Consider the following 13214-nt stretch of genomic DNA (forward strand, 5'->3'; position numbering starts at 1 on the left):
TCCCAGCAAGAACACTGGCACAGGACTCAGCATCACAAAGTCTATTATTGACAGCAGGGAACACAATACAGGAAAACAGTTTGCTTTCCAGTGTGACTGTTCTCAAAGTCAACACTATTCTCTACTTTACTGAAAAGCAGTGAAGATGAATACAACAGTTATGGGGTACAAATGCTAAGGTAGCACAAACACTTGTAGTAAATACAGCCAAATGACACAAACATAAGGAAAAGAATTCCTCATTCTCCCTGATACTTATAACCCCACAACAGTGGTAACAGCGCCTGCTCTTTCAGCTCACAGACACATAGAAATTAAATTAGTAATACTACAGCTAGGTTTATTTCTCTGAGACACAGCTCTGACTTAAGCTCTGCCACCCCAGAAAAATAATTTAGGCTCTGAAATAGTGGTGACCCTGGGTGCCTCCACATGCAGAAGTTAGGGAAAGTGTGAAGGAGCACTGTGCCAGCACGCCTTGTATTGCTGCAAAAAATTTCTACAAGCTGGTGAACTTTGTTTGTGGCTTCTGTCCACACCACCTCCTGTGGGATGCAAAGATATACAGCAGCAGCACAGCACCAGCAGTAAATTCGCAGCTAAAGGAGGAGGTGGGAATTTGTCAGCTTTGACACAGTCCCAAGAAATCAGCATCAGTCCTAGTTGTAATATTCATCACCAAGAAGGGACTTTTTCCCCTCCCTTCTACATGTTCTATATTTATCCCTGCTCTCCTGTTGGTCAGGCATCTGCTTTGGAATAAATCTCTGCAAGCCTGTAACTAATGTATCACAAGAACAAGTGCAATCCAGCTTCCTAAAGGCAAAGTATCTGTTTCAGGACAGAAACTGAACTATGCTTGAAAACAGATTTAGAAGGTCTGTTTTTACTTCTTTCTGATACTGATAGCAACTGGCAGACGCAGGACAGAATGTGTTATTACACTTGTATACATTCTTTAAAGCTGAAAACATTGTCCCTAACATTAGTTAATGCTCAGCTAAGTCCAATCTGTTGCCAATGCAGAGACACTTACCAAAGATCATGGCTTTTGAAGGCTCTACAGAAAAGCTGTAAACAGAAACAGCAAATGATGTGAAGGCAACACACTTGGGCTGAGTCTTAAAGATGAAGCACTGCCTAAGCTTAATATTTATCTGATGTTTAGGGATAGAAGAGGAAAGCTACAGTGAAAAAGAGGAGACTATGATAATTGGTGTTTTTCCAGGGGTCACTGAGAATATCTCAGCCTGTTTTCCTTGAGAATCACCAGCAAACACTTTCTCCTCTTAAAAAGGAGACATCAATGCATAGATCTGGTAAAATCCAAGCACTACTTCCACTAGACATTATTTTTGAGAAGACTACATATATAAATTGGTTAATATGAACTTGTAATTAGAATTCAATTAGAAAAAATTGGTACTATAGCATCATCCATTCTTCAGAGATGCACAAAGCAAAAGCAGACAAGGCCTAGAATGTATTTAATTAGCAACTCACTTTGTCTTATCTAAGTAGGATTTAATAGTTTATCCACACTTAAAAAAAAAAAAAAAGCAAAAAAAAAACCAACACCCTTTCTTACTCTCAGCACTGAATACAGTAATAGTCACCTCAATAGATACACAGAAATATAGCAAGAGAAAGCTTGGCTAACCCCCCCAAGCCCACCAAAATAACCAGACCAACAAATCAGACAAATCTATTTGGCAGAAGGATTTGGTTCTCTTTTTTGGTAGTTTCTTTTAACTTAAAAACAAACAAACAAACAAAAAAAACCAACAAAAAAAACCACAGCTGTATTGGAATCAAGAAGAATCAAGCTCAAGGTAGTCACAAAAAAATAAATGATGTATTTTTCCTCCATAGATCTATAACAAACAAGACAATTGTATCAAAGTTCAGTGTCCAGAATTTTTTTCTGTAATACAAAAAGAGATATTGCAATTACTTTACTGCTCAAGAATTTCCTTGTTCAAGCTGCTGAATTCTTCTCTCATTGAAGTTTTGTCAGTAACTTTCTTTAAACTACAACGTACAAAGAATTCTTTATCACCCTCATCTTATCTAAAGCTCTTCTTTTGTTCTAGAGAGTTTTGTTGCATGCTCCTCTATAAATTTACTCAAATGCTCTAGATCTCTTTCACCGCCTTCAAATTTAATAGGATTGTTCTTCTTGTCCCTTGGAGCAAAGTAGATGGTAGGGAATCCTTCCACTTTGTAGTGATCATTTGTCACATCGTTGGCAGTAGCATCCATCTTGGCTATGACTAGATTTTTCTCATTCTTGTATTTTTTGCCTAGCTCAGTATACACCGGTTCTAGTTTCTTGCAGTGTCCACACCACGGGGCATAGAACTCTATGAGAACATCACTCTTTGGATCCATTACTATGGTATCAAAAGTTTTACCCACTACCACTTTCACAGGCCCTTTGTTATTTTTTGGCACTGGCTGTGACTTCACAATAGGCTTCAGTTTTCCTAGGAGAAAGGATAACACACACCATTGTTAATTACAGTAAGAGCAACCGTTGTATTTCCACTAAGAAAAAAAGGGTAAGAAGTACATCTTCACACCAAAGAAAAGCACTGCTCTAGTAATCCATTTCACCTCTGCAGGAAACACTGCAGCTTGCTGATGACATTTAGTACAGTGATCTTGTGAAACATGGACAAGTTGTTTCACAGTACCTTAGAAGCTTTCTCCCTCTGCTCACAGGTATCCAGCCATAATGTGTTTGACAGCCATTTATGTATTACTCTAACCATGAATACGAACAATCACCTGACACTTCAAAGCTACGAGAACATTTCAGGCTTGCCAAATACATCTGTTAAAATACTGCTAGATGTCACAGCACAGTTTGAACGGCAAAGTTAATGGAGTGAGGTTAAAGAAAAAAAGGAAGGATGGGGGAGGCAAAGAACATCCAATAAGATTTAAGCCATAAAGCATTCTAAGACTTCACATATGATTTCAGTGCAGCCATGAATAACACGTGAATATAATTCAGAAGAGTATCCACTGAAGGAAAAAGCAAAGCAAATGGCTCTTTAGAAAAAAAAAGAAAAACAATCCTTTACCTTTTTTGAATGCCAGCACAAACTGCCTGAGGACATCAGAGTCAAACTCTTCCGGCTCCATGGCATATTTCTTGCCACCTTCATCCAGAATGGCAACATTTACATCCTCTCCACTCTCAAGCAGACCTAGATCTTTTATTTCAGAAGAATAATCTTCCTCATCAGAAACAGCAAACACATATTCAGGGAAGTCCTTGGCTACTTCTAGGACTTTGCCTCTCCAGTACTGGGTAGCTGAAGAACCAGAATGCAGCAGGGTTAGTAATTTCTAATTTGTTTCCTTCTAAAGCAGAAGAACAGCAAACTTAACTTACCAACACGATAGTCAAAACTGAAGTCAACAGTATAATAGACAACCACTAGGGGACGCTTAGCATATCTTTTAGCATCATTGGAAGGCTTGCGATGACCAACTAGAGGCAAAGCATGTTTCACTACATGCTCTTTGATCTCTGATTCATCTGTAGAATGCTGCTTAAAAGAAAAAAAAAAATGGGGACAAGACATCATGTAAGCACTGATTCTGTTACACAGTACCAGAAACTAGTATCAGTACATACATGAATAAGGAAGGGACATGTTATAAGCAATCATATTCTTACTCACTTTAAGATCCAAAACATACATCTTGGATTCATGCTTTGATTGAAATTTTTCCGGCTGCATGACAACCAGTTTTCCAGGAGATACTTTCAATTGTTTTGCAATCTCGTTGCTGAAGGTGTGATGGAACTTGTAATCTTCTCTTAAACTGTTAGCTAAAAGATTCAAATTAAAGAGAATGAAAAGTCACCAAGAACTGAATTGATGGCTTTCAACCTAAATCTTGTTACTGTAAGGACAGTCACTCATGCAGGCATGGAACAACTCAGGGTCTTAGAGAACAGCTCTTGCCCCCAAACAGAGTGAGAAAACATACTTTGAGAAGCACTAGTTGAATGCTACTCAACTGCTTATCTATTTGATTTAGAATAAGTATTTAAAAGCACTGTACAGCTTCCAAAACATACACAGTGAAGCAGCTGCTTTTTTCAGTCACCTACTCTTTGGCTTTCTTCCAAATAAGAGCAGAGCTGGAAAGGAACTCTGGAAGTCACCTAATCAATCCATTTCTTTCGGGGCTACCTGGGAGACAGTTTTGTATCTTTCCATGTTGGAGCATCCAGACGAAAACAATGTCAGAAGCAAGCATAAGTACAGAATTTGCCCCTACTACTCTGAATAATCAAACAGAAACCAAGAATGGCTGCGTGTAGTTCAATCACATGAGACACAGATGTTCATTAGAGGGCACTTCCAGTGCTTTTCACTGGAAGCAAACACCGCTGACACATAAACACTGTTGACATGTTGAAGAGTGCTTTAACTTGACCAACAATTTTTAAGAATAAGCACTGTCAGGAAGGGTCTAGCTAAAGTCATTCAGAGATGGATAATGATTCTTCTTTCAAGTTCCCCCAGCCTGAACAAGCTCAGCAGAGTCCAGCCTTTGGAATGGTCAAGTATAAAACCAGCAAAAGCATATGGTATACCTAGCAAGACGTTTTGATTTGTTCCTCAGCTAAGAATTTTCCCATCTCTGTAGATCATGTATTTTTAGAGACACCACATCAGGAGTATTTTATTTCCTGTGACTTACTGTGACTTCAGTTACGCGCACAAGATCTAGCATGAGGGTTTTTCCTCCCTTTAATAGAAGTGGAAGATCATCTCTGAGTCTCTCTCTTCCTTTTCCCTTTTTAAACTCCCCTTACTGAATTCAGAGACTAAATAAGGGAACTTTCCATGCCCAAAGCCTTGAGCAACGAGGCTCAACAAAGCACGCTTCTAATAATTTAAAGCACACATTACCTGCTTCCTGATAGAGCTGATAGGCTTCATCAGTTTCTCCACTAAAAACACCAATGATAATGACATCATCTCCATCCTTCAGAAATTCCTGTACCTGCTTCGTAGCCTGAATCTGCTTAGATGGAGGACCAGCCTGTTCAATCATGTAGTCAACGATACCTGTTAGACAAATCCACACCCAAGAAGTTGCTTAAATATTTATTGAACTGAAAGGTTCAGGCACTTACTCTATAGAAAAGCATAATAGTATATTTCACATTGACACGTTCATTTCTGTGCAATCTTTCCAAAATAACCAACAAAGTGATAAAAAAAATGGTCATAGTCTTCAAGTTCTTGGTATTCTCTTTTAGGTTGGTTTCAGGAATTCAAGGTATGTCAGCTGACCTTTCAAGTAACCCACCTTTCTGAAATTTTAGACCCTTTACCATCTCATGACCCTGCTACAAGACAGTATTCCACTTGGTTATTCCTAATTTTTCTACAGGCTAGTATTAAGCATTTCACCAGCCCTTATAGGGCATTCAAGTGTAACTAATGGCTGCCCATTTACTCATACTGCTTGCTTGCATATTTAAATTATTTTTATATTAAAGGAGCTTGTTAAGGAGCATAGAGTGATGTTACAAAGATGAAACAACTTTATACTGATGGCATATGTAGATACAAGACCATGTTTTTTCACCTTCCCCATGCTATTCTTATGAACACATGTGTATGCTCTATACCCTTATGCATTTGTAGTCAAGCCCTTAAGAAGATTAAGAGTCACAATACCGTATTTCTCTCGCGGACCACTGTAGTCATAAGGTTTGCCTTTGCGAAAGATTTTCAGAGTTGGGTAGCCAGTAACATCAAACTTCTTTGCAAGCTCAGTTTCAGCAGTGGCATCGACTTTAGCCAGAGGAATGGGAGGTGTGCGCTTGCTGAGCTCTTGGGCGGCCTTCTCATATTCAGGAGCAAGCCTTTTGCAGTGTCCACACCTAAGGAAGTTGGAGGGTGGAGGGCAGTTTTAATAAGCCAGGCCCTGCTAGCTACCTTCTTCCTCTGCACTGGATGAGCTGCGAGCCTCTTTAGAAGACTTCGAAGAGGCATAATAGCAAAACAGCTTCACCAAGTGTGTTCAGAACAGGTGCGCTAGGAAAGCAGAGGCAACTGCCTTCTTGCTTACCATGGAGCATAGAATTCCACCAGAATTATGTCAGCATCGTTCACAACATCGTCAAAATTATCCTGGGTCAATACAAGAGTAGCTTCTGGTGGAGGGGTCCAATTGGGGTCAGAAATCTCCTTGACTTTGGCTACAATTGCTGAAAAACAGTTCAATAGCTCAGTTACAAAGTTTGCACTATCATTTCTGTAGTATATCAAATGCAACAATTGATATCATATTATTACATTAAGAAATTACTACATAAATTCCATTCTAAGGAGACAGAAAAGGCAGTTTCTCCTTCTGACTGCAATGAAGCTGGACACATTCATGAAGTGAGAAATACCTGGTTTTATATCCACTGACAATTTACAGACCTGCTGTTTCCTACAGGTCAATCCCTCAAAAAGCACGACAATACCTCCTACTATAATCAAACCATTATTCAGGAAGTCTTCCATGACTAAGAGAACCACCCACTACCAACAAAATTGTCCTCTAAACAGGCTTTAGAAGACTGGGCAAAGTTTCAACCTTCCTAATATTATTCTAGTTCACATGATGGAACTTGAAATCAAAGTCCTTCATAATAACCCCTTCAAGCAGCAAGACCATACACTTCCTTGCTTTGTTACAAAGAACTGCAAGGACCAATGCTTACCATCTTCTGTTCGAGAGCCATCGTAGTCAACAGGCTGGCCTTTTTTCAGGATTTTAATGGTTGGGTAACCACTGACATCAAAACGACTTGCTAGTGCAGTGGCTGCAGTAGCATCAATTTTGGCAACTGGAATAGGAGGGTCATTTTCCTTCAGGGTTTTGGCTATCTTTTCATACTCAGGAGCAAACTGCTTGCAATGCCCACACCTGTCAAAGGAATACATATGTAGATATACAAATGCAAGACAGACATGGAGGAGTATTTTGCTACTCTGCATTTCGAGAAGGCCTTCTGCCAGATGTTCACATCACCAACCTAACACTATTTGTCTGGCTGTATTTTCAGATCTGGGAAGGGGGGAGAAAGAGTGGGAAGAGGGATAGGGAGGAATGATGGTGGTGTGAGGGCAAGAAAAACTACAGACAGTTACTGTTTGTACAAATCCCAACCTTTTATTTTTCCACTCTCCATTCTAAGTTTCTAAGCCACTGTAAAAAAATTTAGTAATTACTTTTACAAAGTTGCAAACCTTGTACTGTGCTTCTCCTCCCTGCCCCCAGATACCATCTCACTCAAGACTTCAGCTTCTCCCTAGTTTGGGTTCATCTTCTCTACATGGTATCCTAAATTCAAACTGAAGAGAAAAATGAACCAGAAGTTAATTGGGCCTTAATGAATCCTCACCTCACACACACCCCGGCATCAGAGCACCTGGTCTACTCAGAATTCTCTGGGAAGAGCAGAAGCTACTGCTGAAAGAGCTGGCACAACAGGGCCAGTATACAAAGCATACAAAGAAGTGAATATAGTTTGATAAACTGGAGACAAAGGAAAACAAAGATAGAAACTAGTATGCAAGAGCCTGTATTCTTTAGTCTCTCAACTGGCAGGAGGGAATGTAGAAGAAAAAAAAAGAAAAAACACCAGTTTGTGGTTCTTACACATCCTTATGCTATACTTCACGTTCAGTTTTCATGCTAGCAAACTACTGCTACCAAACAGGGATAGAATCCTGCATGATGAGACTGGTATTAATTAAAAGCCAAGTCTACTTCAAGCAAGAACATATTCCCCCCTCTTCATTGAAACACTAGCACAAAATAATCACCTTGACTGCAAACATTTACTCTTGCTTTTCCCTTTAATAATCCTACTACTTTTGCCCATAAGAATGCAAGAGGAGATGCATTCTGCCTAAAGATCTTTGTACCCATGACAGCACCCTGTAGTACCCTGGTGTTATTCAGCGTACACCAGTACAACAGCAGTACACAAGGCACTATTAAAACTAGTAATACAAAGCAGCAGTGTCCTCACATCATAACATCCTTCCAACAAAGACACAGATTCCAACTTCTGAAGGACAACTTCCTAACTAGGGAAGCTTTCTCTATTTATATGAGCGCACACGTTCTTGGTAGGCCAATAGGACAAGGTAGCAAGCTGTCAAGTCACATCACATGGCCTTTCAGGGCCTGACTGAAATAATCCCTGTTCTACAACAGGTACAGAGCAGAGACAGAGCCAGGACAGTGCTGCCCTTGGCACAGGAGCCTTCAGCACAAGCGATGCAAGTCTTTTCCAACCTTGGTGATTCTATGACTCTGAATGATCTCCATGACACTTGTGGAGACAGACACATACTCTTATGGTACAGGAGCAAGGGGCCTTCCAGGACCAACATCACAGCACGACTCCTGTACAAATCTTTAAAACCAGTCCTAATCCAAATATCTGCTTTTTCACATTATCCAACTGCTGTGTTAAAAATGCCATCAAGAATTTCTCACTCCTTAAAACCATTCCAATAAAAACAACTGGGAAAAAAAAATAGAAGCAAACAAGTAACTATTTCTACCTCAAAATCAACAACCTTCCAATCACACTTTCTAGGACTGCACATTGCCAAAGAAGCTCCTACCACCCATCTCACACTGCACTTAAGGAGGCATCACAGGCTGCAAACCCACCATGGTGCGTAGAACTCCAGGAGCACAGTGTCCTTGTCTGCAGTAAAGCTGTCAAAGTTTGCATCATTCAAAACTAGCACACCATTTTCTTCTTTAACTTCAGAATCATCATCATCGTCATCATCATCATCTTCTTCTTCTTCTTCATCATCAACTTCTTGTATAACAGATTCTGGAAAAGAAAAATGTAAAAAAAAAAATAATAATCGGTACAGATTAGGTTGTGTGAAGTTTAACGTTAAAATAAGCCTATCAACTTAATGACAGATTAAATATACCTCATAGTTAGAAAAAGAAAGCATCAAAACAGGTTAATTCCTCCTTCACATTCGGCAGCTGCCCACGTTTGCAAAGGAACTGGACTCAGGTGTTTGACGTGCCCCATTTCAATTCCACACATACACTGTTAGCTTCACCCAAGTCTCACTACATATTTTGCTCTTCAAAGCAAGTTAAAAGAGACACAGTGAGAATTAATATATTCCAACCTATGCAACACTTGCTACTAAAGTATGTTGGTATCTTCCTGAATCATGGGAAAGTAGGGCATCAGATACGTTTCCTTGGGCGAGACGGGCACAGAGTTGATATCCAATGTCAGACTTGTTGAGTGAGTGCAGGATCACAGCAACATCACACAGCACCCCAAAACTCCTACTCAACATGTGTGGAGATGCGAGGTGCCCTTGTGAAACAAATGGAGTCAGAACTGCCCTCAGGAACTTCAGGTGAGGCCTCTGGCTTAAGACCACCAATCCAAAACAGGCCTTTGGAGAAGACACTTGCTAAATTAGAGAAGCAGGGTTTACACATGAAATCTGCACCAAGACAGTTCAGTCTGCCTTGATTTGGAAGATGAGACTGTTCCTCTAACATTTGATTGTTCACATCTTTTAAAGATTTTTGTCAAAACTTCTATAATTTTAGTCAAATCTTACTAAATGGTTCTAAAGGAATTTCTGTCAGAGGACAAGCGATGAGAATACCTTATCCCTAATATAAACCATACATCATTGAAACTAAGGACCTTTTACCACTGTAAGCTCCAGCAATTAAAAGAAGTACAATGAAAGTTGAAAGTTTCATTGTTCAAAACAGTGTACTATCTACAGTTTAGTTGGCTTTTGTCTAAGTTGACACGACTGACTGCAGTAGGCAGTAGACAACATACATGCAGTTTACTTGTCCAAGACAAGAATGCTGAAAATACTTCTGACTTCACCTGAAATTTGAAATGCAAGCATTAGAAGCATGTAATATCCAGCGGGAAGGTACAGGCAATAAAAAAGAATTCCCAGCCTATTCTCAGGCCAAGAGCAAACCATAGCAACAAGCTCACTGCAGACATTAAACGCCACATATCATTAAACAGCAGCAACCATTTTTCCATGAAAAAAAAAGATAAAAAGTGTGTAAGCTCTCACAAAACAATACACTCGTGCAGAAGATATGCTTATTTTGATTTGAATGCAACTTTGTATGACACTAAAATATTCAAGTCTGATGAAGTGAAAGATCACAGGAGATCATTTCTCACACAACAGGAGTTTTTGGATCAAGTTTCTCAGCATTGTTTTATCTGATTGAAGCTAAACTTTACAACTGGACAACAGCTTCTCTGTTGCTGCATCAGAACAGTTGCAATAAAGGATTAAGCTTCCAGAGAGAACTACCAGGGCATTCATTTACACTTGGGAACACCATGGTGAAAAAGCCAATTTTTCAAGGGGTTCAGCAGTCACAACTTCTACTAACAGTGCTCCATGGTTCTGAGGGATATTTCACAAAAAGATGTCCAAGGTTGGTCTGTGCCTGAACTCCCTCCCAGTGAGCTGTACCATGCCTGTTGCTTTTCAAAGGGAAGCATGTCAGACTTGACTTCCACTGACAAAAAAAAGTCTGAGCAAAATTTGTCAGTCAATTCTCATGCAGCTCTGATTCTAACCATCAGGCTGCTAGTCTTGTTTGTGCTCACAATGCTAACCTTTCTTCCCTGATGAGAAGGCACACAGCCGTATCAGCAGCGTATGCTCACAGAATTGCCAGGGTTGGAAGGGACCTCAAGGATCATGAATCTCCAACCCCCCTGCCACACGCAGGGCCACCAACCATCCCACCTAATGCTAGACCAGGCTGCCCAGGGCCCCATCCAATCTGGCCTTGAACACCTCCAGGGACGGGGCATCCACAACCTCCCTGGGCAGCTGTTCCAGTACCTCACCACTCTCTCTGTAAAGAATTTCCCCCTGACATCCAACCTAAATCTCCCTTCTCTCAGCTTAAAACCATTTCCCCTTGTCCTGCTGTCACTCACCCTTTCAAAGAGTTGATTCCCCTCCTGTTTGTAGGCTCCCTTTAGGTACTGAAAGGCTGAAATGAGGTCACCCCACAGCCTTCTTTTCTCCAGGCTGAACAAGCCCAGCTCCCTCAACCTGTCCTCACAGGGGATGTGCTCCAGTCCCCTGATCATCTTTGTGGCCCTCCTCTGGACCCTCTCCAACAGCTCCCTGTCTTTCTTGTACTGGGGGCTCCAGACTTGGACACAGTACTCCAGATGGGGCCTCACCAGAGCAGAGTAGAGGGGAACAATCACCTCCCCGTCCCTGCTGGCCACCCCTCTCTTGATGGAGCCCAGGAAATGCTCAGAGTCTGGAAAAGCAACAAAGATTCTGCAGAGGTGAAGTGCTAAACCACAAGATGCAACATATACCACTGAAGTAATTTTGTATCTTTCACTGGAAGTAGCTGCCTGTCTGCCAACACCAAGTTGTTTTTTTTTTTTTTTTTTTTTTTTTTGACAGGGAGGTATTTAGATTGCTACACAAATACCCACGAGCACTTCCTCATCCCAAAGGAGGGAGGCACTGAACAGCAGCACTCCATCCTGCCCCTTGCTGAAGCAGAGCACATGTTGCTGGGAAGCCCACGAACTCATCCCCCTGGAATCTACAACTTCACCAACACCTACAGCCACCTGAGCTACCTGTAATATATCAGGGCTGAAGCTCTTCATGAACTACCTGAGGAGATAAGGGGCTTTGGGGCGCCCTTCATTAAGGATCTTCATTCTACAAAGCAGCTGCATGCAAGGAAGTATTTTTGTTTCTCGAAGCCACATGCAAAGAAGGTGGTCAAAGCAATGAAACAACAGCTTTGCTAGAACCTGTCTTCCAGTAAAACTCCAACAAAACATTCCCAGAAATTTCTACAAAAGTACATAATTAAAAAAATAAATAAATAGTGAAGCTGACCCTTGTTTTAAAACTTCACATAGGTGGTGCTGACCGGCAGGATGATGGGTTACTCTGAAACTAACCCACACGCTTGGCTTCACTCTTCAACACTTACTGGAAATCTGGCCTGCTTATTTTTTCCTCAGGTGAAATGGATCCTGTACGAAAGCCTGTGGAGTTTAGGTGCAGCTCTTTCAGATTCTGCCTGAGTTTCCTTTTAAGAAGGGCGTTATCGCATCTCTCAGTCTGAGCACAGCGAGGACCTTCTTTACAGATAGGGTGGTTAAGCTCTGGAATAGGCTCCCCACGGAGGTGGTTGAGTCACCATCCCTGGACGTGCTTAAAAACTGTTTGGATGTGGTGCTCAGGGACGTGATTTAGCAGAGGATTGTTACAGTAGTACGGTTAGGTCACGGTTGGACTTGATGCTCTTTAAGGTCTTTTCCAACCTGAGCAATTCTATCATTCTAGGTGAACCCCATCTCCAGAAAAAAAGAGTCAAGACATGTCATACGTCGCCAGGTGATTCAAATAGCCATTTCATAAAGCAACCACTGACCGCACGTTCCCTTCCTTCCCCTTCACGTGTCCGCAGAGGGGCTGGCAGCCACGACCACCAGCACCAGCCTCGCCTTTCTCTGAGCGCATTTACCGCACTGCCCTAGCCCAAGTTGTTCCCCAACAGCAAGCTTGGCTTCACGTCAATTTCGGACTGATCGCTGCACCGACTGCTCCCTGCGCCGACCGATCGCGGCCCCAGCTCGCCCGGCGGCCTCCGCCCCTCCCAGCTCCCGCTGCCCGCTCACCTCCGCCGTCCTCCTGCGCCGCCAGCACGGCCAGCTGCGCCGTCAGCAGCAGCAGCAGCAGCAGCCGCCACAGCCCGCGCTGCCTCATCTCGCCGCCGCACAGCAAAACAACGCGACCCCGCTCCGACCCCCCGCGACTCGGACGCACGCCGACCGGCCGCAGGCTCCGCGCACGGCCGAGCGCCTGCTCTGAGTTGCCGCCTCCTCATTGGCTGCTCGCAGGCCGCCAACCGGCAGCCGCCACGAGCAGCGGGCGCGGCCGCGCTCCGAGCGGCGACGGGGGAGGGCGGGGCTTCGCGGGGTCGGGACGCAACACCGGCGCTCGGGATTGGCGGGAACTGCAGGGGGCGGGAGGGGAGGGGAGGAGAGCGGAGTCAGCCTGTGAGGGCGCGCCGCGTGCTGGCGTGCAGCGTGAGCCCCGCAGCGTGAGCCCCGCCTGAGGGGAGAAGGG

The 13214-nt window shown here is 42.7% G+C and overlaps 1 protein-coding gene across 2 annotated transcripts; it reads right to left on the bottom strand.

Moving 5' to 3' along the window:
• Positions 1 to 867: 867 nt before the first annotated feature.
• PDIA4 (protein disulfide isomerase family A member 4) lies at positions 868 to 12978 on the bottom strand. 2 transcript variants are annotated; one of them, XM_031592025.2, is made up of 10 exons: positions 12764 to 12978; positions 8725 to 8896; positions 6755 to 6960; positions 6112 to 6250; positions 5718 to 5923; positions 4941 to 5099; positions 3696 to 3847; positions 3404 to 3563; positions 3090 to 3323; positions 868 to 2486 (listed from the first exon to the last, which is right to left on the bottom strand). In XM_031592025.2, the coding sequence occupies exons 1-10, from the start codon at positions 12849 to 12851 to the stop codon at positions 2071 to 2073; spliced, it is 1932 nt and encodes a 643-aa protein (XP_031447885.2). In that variant the 5' UTR covers positions 12852 to 12978; the 3' UTR covers positions 868 to 2070. The 2 variants fall into 2 exon arrangements, with proteins under 2 accessions (XP_031447885.2, XP_031447886.2); XM_031592026.2 differs by having other exon boundaries at positions 3404 to 3560; positions 12764 to 12977.
• Positions 12979 to 13214: the final 236 nt, after the last annotated feature.

Source organism: Phasianus colchicus, chromosome 3 (assembly GCF_987193195.1).
Source record: "Phasianus colchicus chromosome 3, bPhaCol1.hap1.1, whole genome shotgun sequence".
Taxonomy (NCBI): domain Eukaryota; kingdom Metazoa; phylum Chordata; class Aves; order Galliformes; family Phasianidae; genus Phasianus; species Phasianus colchicus.